The 18,206-nt window shown below is 38.8% G+C and overlaps 1 protein-coding gene across 4 annotated transcripts in view; it reads left to right on the forward strand.

Annotated features, from left to right (window-relative positions):
- ripor3 (RIPOR family member 3) overlaps positions 1-18,206 on the forward strand; it is a 65,133-nt gene that overhangs the window by 29,498 nt on the left and 17,429 nt on the right. For 2 of the 4 annotated variants that reach the window (XM_086293079.1, XM_086293078.1), the window contains exons 3-10: positions 9,306-9,404; positions 12,983-13,138; positions 13,595-13,673; positions 13,773-13,796; positions 13,923-13,976; positions 14,318-14,467; positions 17,862-17,925; positions 18,037-18,080. In XM_086293079.1, coding sequence (XP_086149205.1) covers positions 9,307-9,404; positions 12,983-13,138; positions 13,595-13,673; positions 13,773-13,796; positions 13,923-13,976; positions 14,318-14,467; positions 17,862-17,925; positions 18,037-18,080 — 669 coding nt within the window. In that variant the 5' untranslated portion in view covers position 9,306. Of the gene's footprint in view, positions 1-7,984; positions 8,249-9,305; positions 9,405-12,982; positions 13,139-13,594; positions 13,674-13,772; positions 13,797-13,922; positions 13,977-14,317; positions 14,468-17,861; positions 17,926-18,036; positions 18,081-18,206 lie in introns of those variants that run through there. The other 2 variants (XM_086293077.1, XM_086293080.1) reach the window with 2 other exon arrangements.

An 18,206-nucleotide genomic window follows, 5' to 3' on the forward strand; every position in this document is an offset into this window, starting at 1 on the left:
AAACAACCACACCCTGCAGGGGAGGAAGAGAAAGAAGGAAATTAAATCCTTCTGAGGTTTGCATGCAGTTTGGAACTCTCTCTCTCTCTGTGTGTGTGTGTGTGTGTGTGTGTGTGTGTGTGTGTGTGTGTGTGTGTGTGTGTGTTTGGCATGGTCACAGAGCTGTTAGCTTGCAGCAGACCCTCACAAGGGGCCTGCACATCATGTGTGGTAGAAGACACGCACATATACACACAAGCAGACACATTATGTGTTCACATCCACACACACTTAAAAACATACAAAACATACAAAGGCCCCAACCTCCCACCTTCACACTGCATGGGACCCAGTAAACCACTTGCAGGTCACAGCAAACTTTTTAAGACCAGATGGCACCCCAGCCTGGTCAGATATGCTCAGATACCACACACACACACACACACACACACACACACACACACACACACACACACACACACACACACACACACACACACATTTCTCCCCCTTTGTTCCCCTTCAAATTGTCTTATCTGTTGAGGAATGTCTCTCCCTCATTTCTCATTCAAATCACATTCCAGACATAATTTATTCTTTGTTCTTTTCTTGAGTACAAAACAAAACAAAACCCAAGCCTTTAATTACAGCATTTTCTTTCTTATTTGATTAATATAATTTTCCACTGTTCTCAGTTTCATTTGCTCAAGTTGTTCCAATAATTCATTTTTCAATCACAGTGAAACGTGTAGATTTTGATTCCCAACAACAGCTCCAGCAGCTGCAGTCAGTGGCCTGCACCGCCTCCAGCTAACAAGCAGCTAATTAATCATTGAAGAAATCACTGGTGTGAGGCCTGGCTGAATGGAAACAGAAAGGATTTAAAACTGATCATAAAATAAATAAACAAAATAAGAGTGCAAATAATGTAATTTCATGAATAAAAACTACAGATGAGAAATAAATTGGGCTTGTTTGTGTTTTTTACAAAAGAATAATGTGGGCGAGGCTGATTAGCTAACTTGATAACAACTTGGGTTTCACGCATTCATGGGCACTGTATTTATATTCTGTAGGAGCAAAAGTGATTAGAAAATCATACGCTGGGGAAAAAAATCTATAGTTTACCCAAGAGATAAGAAAGAAACAGCGAGGTTGTTGTCGCACGCAGCTCCTCATGACCAGAGATGGGCAGTAACGCGTTACTGTAATCCGATTACTTTTTTCAAGTAACTAGTAAAGTAAGGGATTACTATTGCAAAAACGGTAATTAGATTACCGTTACTTTCCCGTAGGAACGCTGCGTTACTGCGTTACTAAAACCGTGATTTTTTTGCGAGAATGTCTCATGACAGTGACGTAAGCGAGTGCTACGGTTGTGACAACAGCTGTGTGCAGATCAACAATGGATCATATATCGAGTGCGGGAGAGAGTATGAGCGTGCAGCGTTTAAAGCGTGGAAGTACTGACCTTACTTTGAGTTTGATTCCATAAAAAGTGACAAAAACATTAGTGTCCATTAGCATTGTGCGTGGGAAGAAAACATCTTTTTACAGCGAAAAAAACCCCTAAACTTCCAAGCAAGCTCCGAGTGCGCTATGACGTAATGGAAAATTCACAGAGAAACTGCCGTATCCTTCCACTGACCGCTGCGGCACACCTGCACCAGGGTAAACCTCCGCCTACCCAACTCCTGCTGTACAGGTGAAAATAGAGCAACAGGACCGCTAGTCTTTGATTTTATTTATTTTCTGCTGTGTTTTACTTGCATCTATTTGAAAGAGTGAGTGTAAACACAAAAAAAAAAAATATTTTATGTGCTGGAATGTGCAGAAAATAGGTTTAAATATTAAACAAATTTCTTCCAGTCAGAGAATGTTGCATATAATTAAATTTTTGCTTGATGCTTAAAGTTAAAAGATTAAAATTAATAAAACTATAAAAGTTTTAAAAAGAGACTTTTCCATTTGATTACATTTTGTATGATGGATTATGCAGAAAAAGTAGAATTGGGCTGAAAGATCTATCGCTTTATCACCTATTCAGGTTGTAAATCGTGTTTTTAAAAAGTAACTAAGTAACTAAGTAATTAATTACTTTTGAAAATAAGTAATCAGTAAAGTAACGGGATTACTTTTGGGGGGAAGTAATCAGTAATTAGTTACTGATTACTTTTTTCAAGTAACTTGACCAACACTGCTCATGACACAGGTCAGTCACTTTGTATTTCAGGTTTGATGCAGCTCATTTACCACAGCTACACGAACACAGCTATCCAAACACAATAAAGTATAATTAACATTTGAGTTTAAGTTTCAAGCAGATTGGATCACAGTAGCAAACTGATAATAATAAATGATAACTGATAATAATAAATTATAAATTATTTATAATAATATAATTATAATAATAAATTATTTATAATAATAAACCAACTAGAATATCCATTTAATCTCTACTGCTTATCCAATTCAGGGTTGCAGGGGGCTGCAGCCGATCTCTATCTGTCTTAGGGCAAGAGGCAGGGTACACACTGGACAGGTCACCAGTCTATCATGGGGCGAACACATAGAGATGACTACTCACACGTAGAATCATCAGTTAACCTAACACTAACTGCATATCTTTGAACACTCCAGGCGCCGGCCTTGTGCTGAATTGAACTCAGGATCTTCTTTCTGTGAGGCAACAGTGCTAACCGGTACCGTGCTGCCATTAACTAACTGGCTATAATATTATTATTTTTAATGTTTTAATTAAACCTCTGCTTCAACATTAAAACTTTTTGTTTTGGAACAGCGGTCGTGAACGTACAAGTAACAAAGGTGGTCAAGCACACAAATGAATGCCTCATTATTTTTAATCTTTAAGCTGTAGAGCAAAATGTTCAGTTTCGTTTAATCGGCATCAGTTTTTTGTTTGATTTATTTTATGTGCTAATTACAATTACAGATGTGTCGTGGTTAACACATTTGGTTGAAGTGAAAGGTTGTTGGTTTGACTCCAGCTGGAGACACAAATCCTTCAGCATAAACCTCTGCCAAAACAAACATGTGAAGCTACCTGCTATAGCGATCTTTTGTTGCAGGAAAGTATTTTACAAGAAAATACAAATTTTTATGGGTGAATGTGTTTTATGTGTCCACATGGGAGCAACAACTGTAGAGAAATGATTCAGCAAGAGGTTCTGCTAGAAAGTATTACTACATATAACGCCCATCCTGTGTCCACGTCCTTAATGGAGTTGAACATTTGCCCTGTCGGGTGGCCGCATTTTGCCTGTCAGAGAACTGTCTTTCTTGTTCCTCTTGCTGCTAAAGTAGGGAGTAGAGGTGAAAAATAAGGACCTAGCAGGCTGGCCCATACTCACAATTACTACTGACTAAAAAGCACAGCAAGGTGCACATGCAGCTTTATAAATCAGACAGGAAGAATGCGCATTCATATTTCTGTCTCAGCTTTGGTCATGAATCTGCACAGTTTTATGTGTCACAATTTGTTTCCACAGACTGGATCTGAACTTTTTCCAAAAACTTTAAAAGTCTTCTCGTGGATGTCCAATAAAAATGCAGTTTTATTGTCATGTGGAATGTAGAATTACTGTCTAACATCGCTCTCAGTATGCCAGATTTCTGTTTGTCAAACAGGCCACTTTCAGCCATCTAAGGGTAAATCTCAGGCTCGAAATAAGTTTTAAAATGAAGAATAACATGTGCAGTCAGAGCATACGAAGTAGGCCAGAGGGTCAGATGTAGCTTCTTACTCTTCTTCTACTCTGGCTCTACTTAGGCTCTTTCTCACTGTAAACACTTAGAGTCTATGTATCGCTTAAACTGGCAGTTACAACATCCAGCAGCCTCAGCTGTTCATGTCAGTGCGACCCGGATCCCTTTAAGCAGCACATTTACAGAAGTTCAGGGTGTGTCAGGATTTTAAACATTGTTAAAGGGGATCTGGGACATTTCTTGTCTGTGTGATTTTTATATTCTCCACAGATGTTCAGCATTTAACTGGTTTTTTGGGATGTATCATATTACGCCGTTTAGAATTATAACTCTTCTTCGGCCTCTAGTTTTCTTTTTCCAACAATGATCTAATATTCCGTTTTTGTTTCTTGTTTAAGTTTCATTATGCTTCACTGTGCATTATCTTTTACTATCACAACCCTGCGTCCTCCCCTCTGTAAGTCTGTCTTTTTCTGCCGCACATGTGGTTGATGTTTGGTGGTTCGAAAGAGATCAAATTTAAAGTTTAGAAAAAGTAAAAAATGCAATTTAATCAGACTAATCTGAAGGTTTTTAAAGATGATTTTTGTGCTCTTTACTAATGTTGCGTGCTCAGCCAGCTGCTGTAACAGAGCAGACAGGTGGAGAAAGGTGTAGTATGTGACTACTGAAACAAACTTTTTGCTTATGCTCGGTGTGTGTCACATTCTTTGCCTGTAACAGCTGGTTAATGTGGCATTCAGCCAGAGTATATAATTCTGCTTCAAACTGAGAAATGACAAACACTCTCCATTTGTCATTTCTTAAAGCATCCACTCAGCTGTCTGTTTCTTAAAATGAGCTTTAAAAATAGAAAGAAGAACAAAGCTTCGGTTTATAGTAACTGTACAGCAGTGCAATATGGCCCTTCAAATGCTAATGTAGAGTCTTAGCTTAGCAGCAATTTTTATTTTTATTTTTTTACATTCATACAGTGTCAAAAATCCACCAAAAATAATGTGCACGTGCATATCTTCCTACTTCATGTAGTACATCTTTTCCAACTCATTTATTTCAGCAGTTATTGCATATTTGTTAACAACTTAAACAGTCTTTAAAGGCTTCGTAGGCATTGTGTGTTGCTTTTCTTTGCTCCTTTGCTTTCCTGTTGGTCAGTTTATTCACAGATATGAACTGTATGTGTATTGCTTCAGTTTTAACCCCAGACTGTTTGCCTCCATTCGTCGTCGCTCCATTTGTGTAACTTGGTGTCTCGCTGCGCTTCATTCTCCACTCCTCATCCCCTGTGTCACCTCCTTATGTTTTTTACTGCATGTTGTTCTGTGAGTTATGGTTTCGGGTTTTGTTTGTTACTAGTCTTCCCAGTTTAGGTTTATGTTTAGTTCTGTCCTCGCCTTTGTTATTTTCACCTTCTACAATAAAGCTCCCTCGCATCACAGCAAGTGCCTGCATTTTGGGTCCTTTCACACAAACACCACACGACTGCTGCCGCAGCCGTGACATGAAGTTCATTTGTAAAACAAATTAATACTTCTGTTTAAAGCCGACCTTTTATACTTTTTTTTATTTTCTGTCATACCTATCTGGTCATAGTGTTGAATGAGCAAATCAAACATGCCGAAAGTTTTAAATAATGAAGCATTGAAATCTGCTTTAGTAGAGTCCAAGGACAAAACGAGAGCTATAATAAGCATAATTGGCCCACTTCAAGCCGCTGCATGTTGTTGAGCTGTCTAACCTTGAGGATTACCTTAAGGACAGATTTAGATTTAAGAGGCTAGAAACATGTACTGAAAAATATTATCCTTGTAAAACAAAAGACACTTCAACTTCCTCTACAGGGAAAAACCAAGTGTGTGTATATATGTGTGTGTGCATATGTGTGTGTGCATATGTGTGTGTGCATATGTGTGTGTGTGTGTCTTGGCTAACTTTGGTTCATAATGATCAGACCTGGATTTCCTATCCCCATCTGTTAAGTTTGGTTGCTCGGTGACTCTGTTGATGTTGGCATCAGGACCACAGTGTGAGTTTCACATTCTGGGTCAGGACTCCAAAGTGGGTTAATCTGAACTACTTACATTGGCAGGGTTCAGTATTTCTACCATACTATTGGTTCAAACCCTTGCCACAGGGTGCCAAACTTAGTGTGGATGAGCTTGATTTAGTTTTATGAAGTTTTGATCTCCCATACCTCCAGTATTGTTGCACGTGCTCTTTTCCAAGTGTTTTAAATGCATGAAACATTTAAAATTCACACTCCGGCTTATACGGTGACCCCGAGAGGACAAGTGCACTTGTCCTGCAAAAGCACCCAAAACACAACAGAATGATTTTTTAAGCCAAAAGAAGAAGAAAAAAAATGATACAGCAAAATAGTAGAGCTCCTGGGGACACAATAAAAGGGCGGGTCAGTGAGAGAAGGGGCAGAAAATGTGAAGAGACTGTAACTGAGACAGACTGAAATGAAGTAGAGGGTTCATCTGTGTCACTTTCGCAGGTGTTCTGTCACATTTTTGTGTTAACAAAAACACTTCTGTTGTGTTTGTGATTTTTTTTTCTTTATCTTTTGCAGTGTTTTTCTATTTCCTGGTGTTTTCTTAAGCTGCAGTGTGCTCGACCTCTCAGGGCCACCAAAGAGGCTGAAGTATAAAAACATTCAAAAAATATTCAGTATTCACCCACAAATGCTGACTTTAAGTACTTTAATTATATCATACACTCAGTTTCTAGTGAGCATGTTTTCTTTCATGATTAATTATTTGAATAAATAAACCTAAAGCTGCATTTGACTCAAAACTATGGCTTCATATTTTTGAGGGATGAAGAATAATTTTTTGAGATAATCACATTAGCACATGCATAAGATCCAGCATTTTATGATAATAGTATCACATCTTAGACACGCTGAAACAGCCGGATGCTTGTAGTTAAGGAGGTACAGTGTGTCATCCACTAATATGATGATTAGCATTTTGCCCCTGTGATGCATCCATCCGTGTATGATGGAAGTCCTGTTTGTGTGTGTAAAATAAAAAAAAGAGTGTATAAATATATGTTTGTGTGACTGAAGCAACAATGACTCAAAAATTTGGCTGAATGTAAATCTCCATCTAAAAGTGCATAAACAAAACATGATAACGTTCAACAGATCAGTTCAGCAAAGTCGGATAAAAGGGGCAATTCAGCTCTACCTTATCAAATTTGGGTTGTTGGTAATAATAAAGTTCAGCCAAACATCTTTGTGGTTTATTAACATGCTGAATAAGGAGGTTTGCACAATCATACACAGATCATTGCATAAAGGCTGTTTATGAAGAAATGGCTAATGGTAAAAATATAGTCATGTTGTTGTTTTAGCTTTAACTAGACTCGCTATTTGAACCACATGAAAGAGCCTGAGCAGATGGCATCCAGACTGTGTGTTTACACACAGTACTCTTCTATAAAACCGACTGACCTTTTCACTTTGTCAGCCTTTATTTTCCTGGTGATGCAGCTATAAACATTTTCATAGACATCAGCACTGCGACGCGCCGCGCCGCTACTAAGGAAACACAGGGAGAGCCTAACACACAGCAATGAGGGACAACGCGACACTGACACAGAGAAAAACAGGGCTTAAATACACCGGGGAATAACGAGGGAATCAGACACAGAAGGAGAGCACAGCTGGGGAAAATCAGAACTGACGAGACAAGGAAGCAAAGCAGGATACACTCACATGAGACACAGACCTTCAAAGTAAAACACGAAGTATAACACTGAGACGCAAACTTAACATGGTGGAGACAGAGCAACTAAGAAACACAGAGACGTAACCATACGGCAGAGAACTCTAAGAACCAAAAGACTAGAGATGATCAATAATACACAGAGAGAAATACTAAGCATGGAACACAAGAAACTAGACTCGAGGGAGTAACAAAAGACCAATGATGAGAGCATAATTCACAGTACAAAGTGACAAAAAAACAAAACAACCATCAAACAAACAAACACACACCCCACAGGAAACTCAAAACACTTCAATCAAAAACCCAGGACCGTGACAAAAAAAACAATCAGGATCAAAACAAAAAAAGGCACTGAAAAACCAAAGCCCACTCTACAAGACACTTGGAGAGGTCAAGGGATTTCTGTGTATATCACAGGCAGTTTAAACCTGTCAATCAACATGTTCACGCCCCTAAATTAACAGGAACAAAGCCTTTCCTGTATCAGGGTATAAATATGCTTTCTATGCCTTTGGAGCCAGTAACAAGAGGCCATTAGAGGAACTGCTTCATTTCTCAGCTCTGCAGGCTGCTGTTTGGTGTATATGTGCACTGACTGGGTTCATTAGCAAAGTCGCTGCAGCTGAGCAGAGGGAATGAGAGCGAAGCTCATGCAAACACAAAAACTGAATGAACACTTTCCTCATCATAACCAATTTAAAATCATTTTAAACTTTAACAACAGATTGAGACAGCTGAAAGAGGAAAAGATACTTTTCTGTCTACTATAGAAGCAGACATTTCTATAGCAGATAGTGGAAAAACAGGTACGTTCTTGTCATTTAATTGTTTAACTATCATTAAATTACTTAACACGTATATTAGACCACCTCTCACAAAAACAAGAAGACAAAGTACTTTATAAATCAAACAGAAAATAAGATTATTTATCAGCCAAGTAACAAACTGAATATTTTTATACCTGTATTTAAGCCAGCAGGACTTTAAGCATTGATTCACACTGATTCAAGCATAACAGCGTAGAACTAGATGACTAAAACTAATTTTTCTGTCAGGAGTGCAAAACAAAATAATTGTTTTGTTTTTTTTCTGCTTTTTTTTCATAAAACATTGCATTTAAAATGTACTAATGTTAATTTAACGCCATTGTGGCATAAACCTTATATTGAATGGTGCACACTGTAAGTTATTGATTTTATTTCCATTTTCTGAGATTGTTCAACCCGAATCTACGGTGTGTGGGCGAGCCAACAGACCAACGCTGCCATACTTGGAGTATAGTGAATATATAAGCGTCCTCCATCTGCAGTTTGTGCACATATTTGTGGGTCCGGTTCAAGATGTTCTTTGGTTAATTTGTCCCACAGATGTCGGTGCTCTGTTTCCTGTTTTGGATTGTCTGAGAGTAAGGGTGGTCTTGTTGATTTAAATGTTCGCGTGAGTGACTGTGGAAATAAAGAACATCAATTTAAAATTAACAAAGAAAAAGGAGGAAATATTTCTTTTTAATTCAAGTGACTTAAGATATTCCGTTTTTTTGGCTTTAACAAACAGTCTTACACATCCAGTTACTAATATAAAGAGTAAACAGTGACAGATCCTTTCTCAAGCAAACGTCTGTTTGGTCTCAGCTCTTGTCGCTTGTTTGGTTTGATCTTGTTTCCAATCATTTCTGTTATAATTCTACTTCCAACATTAGCGTGGTTGATTTCTTGTATCGTAGACCTCATGTGATTGATTTTGTGACTCACCATTATTTAGGATTAACTTGGAAATATAAAGTGGTAATATTTGAGGGTTTGGGATATCTTTTGTTAGCACGTGTCTCCTCATTGGCTAAAACACCTCTTATTTACTCTGCAGGATGTCAGTGAAGCTGCGATTTGACTCTCCCTCAGATGGAGGCCTGATCCACAGAAGCCGCTCCTTCACTGGATTCTCTTCTCTGACTGGTCGACAGAGGTGAATGACACTTTCCTATTGTTTCAACCAATAAGAAAGAAATCTGTGTAATAACGACTAACACTGGTTTACAATTTAGTCTTAAACAACTAGTAAGAACTAATTGGGTCCTGTTATCTAAGTGGATCTTCCAAAGGATGTCCAAAACATTCGCTCACTCTCAGATATTTATGCCAGTTTTAAAGAAGTTAGCAACTGTTTATTTAACAAAAGAAAAGGTTTTTGGTAAAGATATCAGAAATGCTCCCTTTCCTCTCTCATCTGGCTGCAGGGGTGTGTCTGTCTGGGTTTGACTGGCAGAGAAATAGTCAACAAATGTGTGGTGTAGCTACATATCATGGGCAGACAGTGTGTAATTAGTGTTATTTTTTTTAAAGAGCAAAAACCACAGAGGCGTCTAAACTCTGTTAAGTGTCATGTAGAGGTATTGGTGCTGCTAAATGTGCTGTAGCTATAAAGTACAAGTGTTAGGATTTAACTACTGAACTGGCGAACTCTAAAGCAGAATACTGGGAGAATCACACTGTTTAGCAGGAAGGTCAAACGATGCAGTGACAGATCAAGGACGTAGCTGGAGCACAGGGAGAAAACGGGGGGAGACTGGCAGAGAAGGCAATCTTTAAATGTCAGACAATCTGGTGAGGGGTGGGTGTGAGAGCTGGTGTTTGAATGCAGCAAGTGATTAGTCGATTGTCTTCAGGTGTGTCTGCAGCGCCAGTAGAAAGCCACAACTGTTGAAAGGAAGCACAGATGTAAGAATAGAGATGGGAAAGTTGAGGGAAGGGTGTGGTTACAGAGATGACAATAGACAGAAGGACGAGCAAGTGGATGCTACAGGTGCACATTTTGTGAATGTTACGAGTAGTTTGGCCACTTTAACCAGCCCTGGTTTGTCCCTCGTGTTTATTAGCATGCGTTGAGCTCATCAGTGTGAGCATTTATTTGGTTTAACGATAAATAGCCAGCCATAAGGCAGCTTAAAGGACAAGTCTGTTTAAGGACTCGCTTGTTTTACTTTTGGTCTCTCTCTCCCTCCCTGTTGGTCTTCTTGTCTCGTCCTCCTCTGGGAAGAGTCTCCACCTTTTCTTCCCTGCCAGCAGCCAGCTCGTTTTCTCGGGAGACTTCATGTCAAGCAGCAGACGGAATTATGGAAACACCAGCGTTGCCATTATCAACATTCACTATATCATTATGAATTGATGTAAAGAAATCCTCAGTCAGGGGGAAAAATCCTGACATTGCATTATGAAATAATGTTTTATCAATAAAATTTAGACATTAAGTGAGTGTGACGAGGATCACGTTAAGTAGAAAAAGTTTTATAAAACCGAGTGTCAGCAGTGTGAAGCCCGAGTTTTTGACTTGTACAGATACTGATCTCATTATGTGAAACACTGAGTCTGAATCTCTATAAAAGAAAAACGTGCCGCTGTCTAAAACAAAACAAACAGAAGTTTGTTGGGAGAAAAATGTCTGAGGAATTGTTTCGATTCTCGTAGCTGTCAGGATAAATGGGAAGAAAAAGAATTTTAACTTTGTGATTTTACAGATATTAACTTTGATACTGTGATCATGTTATAAATCATCCCTCTGTTGAACTGTTTTTCTCCATATAGTGAAACAATGAATGAGAGAAAATAAAAACGTCACGTTGTGTGGAGGGAATTCCCTTCACCCTCAGACAAGTCTGTTCTCCGCTGATGGGCAGGCAGTGAAAGCACCACAGACTTTCAGATGTTATTTGCGAATGAAAGAAGACAGATGAAAACTGTCAGTCCCCCAGAGAGGCCGAGAACAAAATGTTGTGTTAAAAAAAGAAAGCAAGCAGCATTCCACTTCTCTGTGTGTGTGTGGCTGTTTATACTCTATACACACAACACAAACATCCACACATTTTTCCATCCTAAACACACATCCCCCATCCGATTCTCCATAAATCTTTTTTTGTATTCACCATAGTGCACAGCAAACATATCAAATGTTTAAATTCAGAAATTGGACCCAAAAAAATAGCCATGTTTACCACTGTGCATCCCCTCTTCTTTTAACAACAGTCTATAAATGTGTGGGAACTGAGGAGACCAGCTGGTGGAGAGGAATGGCGCCCATCTGGTCTGATAGACGTTTCTTTCTGCTCAACAGTCTAGACTGCAGGCAGCCCAGTTCAGCACCTAGGCTCTTCTTCTGCAGAGTCATGCTGTATGCAGTTTGTTTGCGATTGTCTTCCTGAAGCATGAAAAGCCTGCCTAAAAAGATGTCGGTTGGATGGGAGCATATATTCATTTCTGAATTATGGATTAAACCTTGATTCTTTTTTTCCCCCAGTCATTATGTTGTAGATTTGCTGCTGTACTTTTGGTCATTGTCCTGTTGCATGGCCCTGTTGCAGCTAAGCTTTAGCCTGAGACAAATGGCCCCTCATTTGACTCTGAAATAGTTTAATATACAGAGGACTTGGCCGTCGACTTTGAGACTGTAATATGCGCAGGTCCTGTGCCTGGAAAACAAGTCAGAATCATCCACTGCCCATCACTGTGCCTGATTGTTGGTATGAAGCAGTTGCACTGATATGCTGTATTTGGTTTTTGCCAATCATGGTGCTGTGGATTATGGCCAAACATCTGTTAGTCACATCTATCCAAAGAACATTGATCCTGATGTCTCTGTGATTGGGTCGGATGCAGCTTTGCAAAGCTATGTTAACCTAGCTCTTCCCTGAGTGTTGCACGGTCTGACTTTGGGGTGAATTTACTGGGACATCCATTCCTGTCTTGAATGCTTTCTTTCTCACAGTACAATGATGACCTTCAAAGTGTTTGGAAATAGACTTAATCCTTTTCCAGAATGATGGACTGAAACAGTTGCTTCTTATTTAAGATCAGTGTTGATCTATCCTCCTTGGTATTGTATTCACTCACACTTGGATCACTACTTAACCTCCTAATTCCTACGCAACCTGTAAGGGTGTCCTTTTTCACACACTGCTGCGCCCATTTTGGCTAAGTTTTTATTAAATAAATAATGACACGGTGTAATATGTCATACTTTGAGGCTTGTATTTACTTAATTCTAAGACCGGCTAAGATTACTATTTATTATGTCCTGATCTATAAAAACCTTAGACTTGAAACTGGGTGTGTTTTCTTGTTACCATGTTCATGGTCATTCACAAACTTGACATTTTATTTATTGCACAGACAGTCCTGAATCATATGGACCACATTTGAGTGTGTGGGGTTTCCTCCGTATCAGACAAAAAACAGGTGGTAAACCTACACTGGTCCAGACTTTATGCTGGAGGGCCTTATAACACACTCCCACTAAAGGCTACCTGCTTGGATCCACACTTAATGTGGATTGTAGGGGCTGGATTAGATTTGGGCCAAAGACAGGAGTGTTAATATACAGGGAACTACATGGGAACAGATTTTACTGATGAACACAGTTGAAAATAAAGAGGTAGGAATATAAAAAAAACTCCAACAAGCTCTTTTTGATAACAATTTATGTAACTACAGATTCTGATTTACCCTGTAAAAATGTTGTTATGACTATTCATTCACTTTCTCTGTTTTTAGGACGTCTTCTGTTCGTAACTCTCTTCGCGTCAAAGCCATGACGGGAAATAAAGCCAGCAGGGCGCCCGTCTCCCCCCGCAGAAGTTCAGGCGCTATCTGGTCTCTGCAGCCGGAGCAGGTCGGCAGGGTTTTTCAGGCACTACGCAAAGGACTCAAGTATGTGTAGTACTGCTGAACTTAAACAAGTATCCCACTAAACATTAAAGTACAAGCAGGCAGTGACGTACCCAGTGCTATAATACTAAACTTGTCCATGTCTCTGTAGTGTTTTAGTGTTGCAGCTGGTCAGCGCGAGGCTTGTTTCCACCTCCTTACATTTATTTACTTGAGTGGTTCCAAATCTGTGGTTTGACCCTTCAAAAGTCCACAAGATGAATAGGAGGCAGTCACATTTATGATTAATGATCCTTTAACAGAGTAAAATTGGTTTAGTTTAATTTTTGCAAAGAATATTTTACGCTGTCAGTAAATGTAGCTGTACTTTTCACATCTGCTGCTACATGCAGTAGATGTTTGGTAGTCCCGAGTTGGAATTTCTCAGCTGATATCTGGCAGGTAAAGTTTGTTCATCTTCATAAAATGTTACTTTTAATTGTGTGTTTCTCTCTTCAGGGACTACCTGGAGGGTCACCAAGCTGAGATGGACTTCCTGTCTTCACAGCAGAGAGAGACGAAAAGAAACTCGAGACTGGTGAGGAGGGAGAGAGGAAGAAAGTCTGTGTGTACAAAAATGTGTGCGCCTGGTGATGACAACAGTGCTGATGGTAATTATACTTTTCTGTATTTTCAGGCCTTTCTTTACGATCTGGAGAAGGTATGTGTTTTCATTTTTTCCTTTTAAGCAAGATCTTATTTTAAGTTATTTAATTTGAATGGATAAGTGATAATAAATGTTTCTCAAGCTTTCAAAGCTCAATATGTTTTTTTCTGTTTTTTACAGGAGATCAGGTCTTTGGAGAGATATATACGACGATTAGAATTTCAAATCAGTAAGGTAAAATTTTGGATTTTAGACTGGTTTTTCTCGGCTGTAGTTGAGGTTGATAAAAAAATCTACTAAAGCCTTTGTTTTGTAGAAAAGAGTCTAACTCCATGCAAGCCTGGTGATTATCTTTCTGTCAGTTACTCAGATGTATTTCTATGGTATGAATTCACTAAACTATTACTCAAAAGCTTTTAAAAGCAGCAGATGAGCCACCCCTGTCGCACAGGGAGACACTTTGTGCTGCACACTGATTAACCACCAGTCTAATCCGTTATGTAAAAGAGGGGGAAAAATGTTGATGATGATGTTTGTTGATGTTGTTACTCTTCATCTGTTCCATGCCTCTGCAGGTAGAGGAGCTGTATGAGACATATTGTATTCAGTGGAGATTGTGTCAGGGAGCGGTCAACATGAAGAGAGCCTTTTCACTGTCCCAGTCCACCAGAGCCTCCAGAGAGAGTCTGCTGGAGCTCAACCGCAACCACAGACACAGCCTGCAGGTAGGATCAGTGACATTTTGGAAAAGTATTTTTGGAAAATCACAAATGTTCTTTGAAGTTTCTAAAAGTTCAAACTAGCTGGAGATGATGTTGCACAAAAAAGGGTATTCATGCCTCGTTTGTTTGTTTGTTTGTTTGTTTTGACAGTTGTCCATGTTCTAGGCACATTGTGTGTAGATTTTTTTTTTTTATTACACCAGACAATATTTATTCTTCCTCTCTGGCACCTACTGTAGGCAGCAGTCTAGCTTACCATGTGCATTCAAACCTCCCAGAGAGAATCTGTAAACTGGACTGTTTTTGAGACGTACTCACAGCCAAAGTGGCAACCACATATCCATCATGTCCGAGGAGCGCAGTGGCAAAATAAGCCTTTGAATGGTCATAAAGTTTCCAAATCAAATATTCTGACATGTGAGTGATGGTACTGCAGTGATTCTTCTGGTTGCAGCTGCAGGATAAGGGCCATTAAAAGACAGCTGTAGACTCATTCATGCCCTCTGTCGATCTGCGGTTTCTCTTTTTCATAGATTCAGCTTCAAACATGTGCCCACATCTTCTTTTTCTCAGCTCCTCACAAACTTTTCTTACTTTCCTGTTTTTTCTTTTCATCATTTCACCCTCAGTGTTTTTGATATCACATCTTTTTTTTTTTTTTAACTCTCCTCTGGTCTTACACACACACACACACACACACACACACCAACCAGATCTTATAAAGATTAACTTATATATGAATGGTGTGCTCATCATTTGTTTGTATACACGGTTGCATGCATGCCTATGTACCGTCCAGCATATACGTTCTTACTTCTCCTTCTATTTGACCTGCACTCAACAAAAGATGTTCAGAGTCTGAAGTTTCTTTAAAGTTAAAATCTCTGACCTCTGCTAAGAGGTTTTTCAGAACTGAACACTCTACTTGGATGAGAGGTGATAACTTAAAGCTCACCTTGACTTAATCCTACAAAGCTTGAATAACCTCGTTTACTGAGAATCTTAGGCCACTGATGTTCTTTTCTCCAATAATCATCATCATCCACAAGCTTACTTAAATTTGGGGGTATTATAGGAACAGATGCCTAATTAAGTCAAATACAATAAAAACAACAACAACGAGATTATTAAAATAACAATCATTCCCACTTCTGGGATGATTCAGAACTTGTGCTTAGGAGTCAATTTCAAAATACAGTTAGCACAACATGTAAATTTCTTGGGTTAAATGTTCTCATGTGTTCTCTGATAGTAGAGGCTGAGATAATAAATACAGTTTTCAGATGTAACAAGATACTTTTCTGTAGGTATTAAGGGCACCACAGCATCACAAACCATTTTACTGCATTTGCCATTGTGATTTTCGCAGGTGAACAGAAACTCCATAGAAGAGCTTTTGTTTTTTTTCTTTCTTTTTAATATCAGCAGCCACTGGAGAATTGTTCTTCTGCACACACAGTTTCTACTGTCCTGGCATATAAGGTCTTGACAGAGTGAGAAGAAAGCCAGTTTTTAAGGATGAAGTCAACTTCCCATAGGAAAGATTAAAGTGTTGTTTTATTACAATTGCAAAAATCTGGGTGTTTGTCTTAAGATTAAGAAAACAGACTGAAGTTTAAGTGGATTGAAGGAGTTAAATGATAAACTGAAGCTGAAACTGCACGCTTGTAATTAATGCTTGCATGCAGGTCACTGTTTTCTAAGAAGACCTTGTTTCCATAATAAAATAAGAGTGAAGTTAAGGCTGTGTAACTTCACTTTTCAAGTCAAATCAAGAACTAAAAATGCTGGCACAATACTAACTCTCTCTTCTTCTTTTTTTCAATTATAAAAGAAGCCTCTTTGGCAGCGTAACACAATAGTAAATTAAATTAGTGACATTGTGTAGGCATCACATAAACATTTTATTTCTCGTTATGTTTGGATTGTGGTGATTGGGGTTTTCCTTCATTTGATCAGCTTTTAAACATCCAAACGTGCCCACCGTGCAATCAGACAGACACATGAGAAACAATGTGACCATAATAAATGGAGATCTGGTAAACGATCTGTTGCATGTTACTTGTATGCTGGCCTCATTATTTAAAACTGACCATATTTAATATGGGCAGGCATGCATCTATATTAGGAATGATGTTAAAAAGTCTTCACTACTGATAAATTGGCCACTTGGTCCTCAGTTTTGGTCTGTGCTATGCGAGGAGGCAGTTTCAGCCCACACAGATGACAAAAGTCTGCTCGACACATGCTGCTTCATCTGCTCTTCTTTGTGGTGAAGTCCAGCTCTTAGCCAGAAAGTCAGCATTAAAATGCAAAAGCATAATAATCCTTTAAAGGTTTCCATAGAGAGAGAGCCAGAATAAATCATTAAATGAGCACACTGTTGTTTACTGGGGTCACTGTTCTTTTACAGTTTGTTTCTTCCCTTTAAGTTAAATTATAGTTGTTTTTATTATTTAGACATAATTCATTGCTACTGTAACTGTGGTTAATAGTTAATAAATGGAAGCTAGACAGATGGAGACACAGATGACAATAACATTTAATGTAATTATTATATTTATTTATATAAGAAAATACATTTGCATGCATGCATACCTACATTAAATTGTGTTTTTCATCATGTATTAAATATTGCGCTACATAGTGTTCGGCTGGCTTACGCTCAGGAGGTAGTGCAGGTCCTCTACTAATCAGTTAGTAGTTTGATTCCTCGCTGCTCCAATCTGCAGCAAAAGCATCCCTGGGCAAGATACTGAACGCCAAGTTGCTCTGTGATGCGTTCAATGGAGTGTGAAAAAGTGATTGAATGAACAGGTGTGAATGAGGCATGTTGTATAAAACGCTTTGACTGCTCCAGTAGAACAGAAAAGTGCTGTACAAGAACCAGGACATTTATGGTGTTCTGTTAGCATATTGCAAAGTGTGTCAACTTTATTGAGATCTCTTTAAAAAAAATTGAAAAAAAAAACAAAAGAAATGAGACATTTTTACCTCTGGACATGTCACCTGTGTTAGATGTTAAGAGTAAAAACATACTGAGGATTGCTGATGGTTATTTCTTAGTAATGAAGTGCATAAACCTTTCCAAATATTTTAAAGAGATTTGCTTTTGGCTTTTATTGCCGAAATAAATATTGGCTATCCTTAAAATGGTCGTTTCCTGCGCGCTGTGAGCTGTGAGCACAGTCAAACCTTCTGTTTGTGAGGAACAGCAAATCAAAAGGTAAGGCAGCTAAGGAGCTAAAACAGCTAGACCAGGTTTCAGAGAGTGGATGACTGGGAAAGCTGAACCATAACCTGATGAACTGTGAGTCATGCAATCTTCTGAGAAAATAGACAAAGAACTGTTAGAGAAGATCTTTTATTTTCTCTGTGTGTTTAAACTTCTCTGCAGGACATGTCAACAATGGAAGGAGAGTTAGAAATCCTGCTAGGAGAGCTACACATTAAAATGAAGGGTGCGAACACACACACACACGCACACATGCTTCCTTCAGAGCCCTGAGCAATTTACAGGTTATCAGTGACACACTATCTCCCAGACATCTAACGTCTGCTTTCACTTGCAGGTCTCATCGGCTTCGCTCGACTTTGTCCAGGAGACCAGTACGAGGTTGGATTTTCTATTTAAAAACCAAGAATTTTCAGCATTTGCATGCAAATAACTTAATGTGCAGGACAAGTGAAAGAAACACCATCTATTGTCTCGTCCTTTCAATCAAGCTTTTAATATTTACAT

Source organism: Aulonocara sp. 'chitande type north' Nkhata Bay, linkage group LG5 (genome assembly GCF_057382095.1).
Source record: "Aulonocara sp. 'chitande type north' Nkhata Bay isolate Kocher_YH1m ecotype deep benthic linkage group LG5, A_spYH_male_GT1.1, whole genome shotgun sequence".
NCBI classification, from domain to species: domain Eukaryota; kingdom Metazoa; phylum Chordata; class Actinopteri; order Cichliformes; family Cichlidae; genus Aulonocara; species Aulonocara sp. 'chitande type north' Nkhata Bay.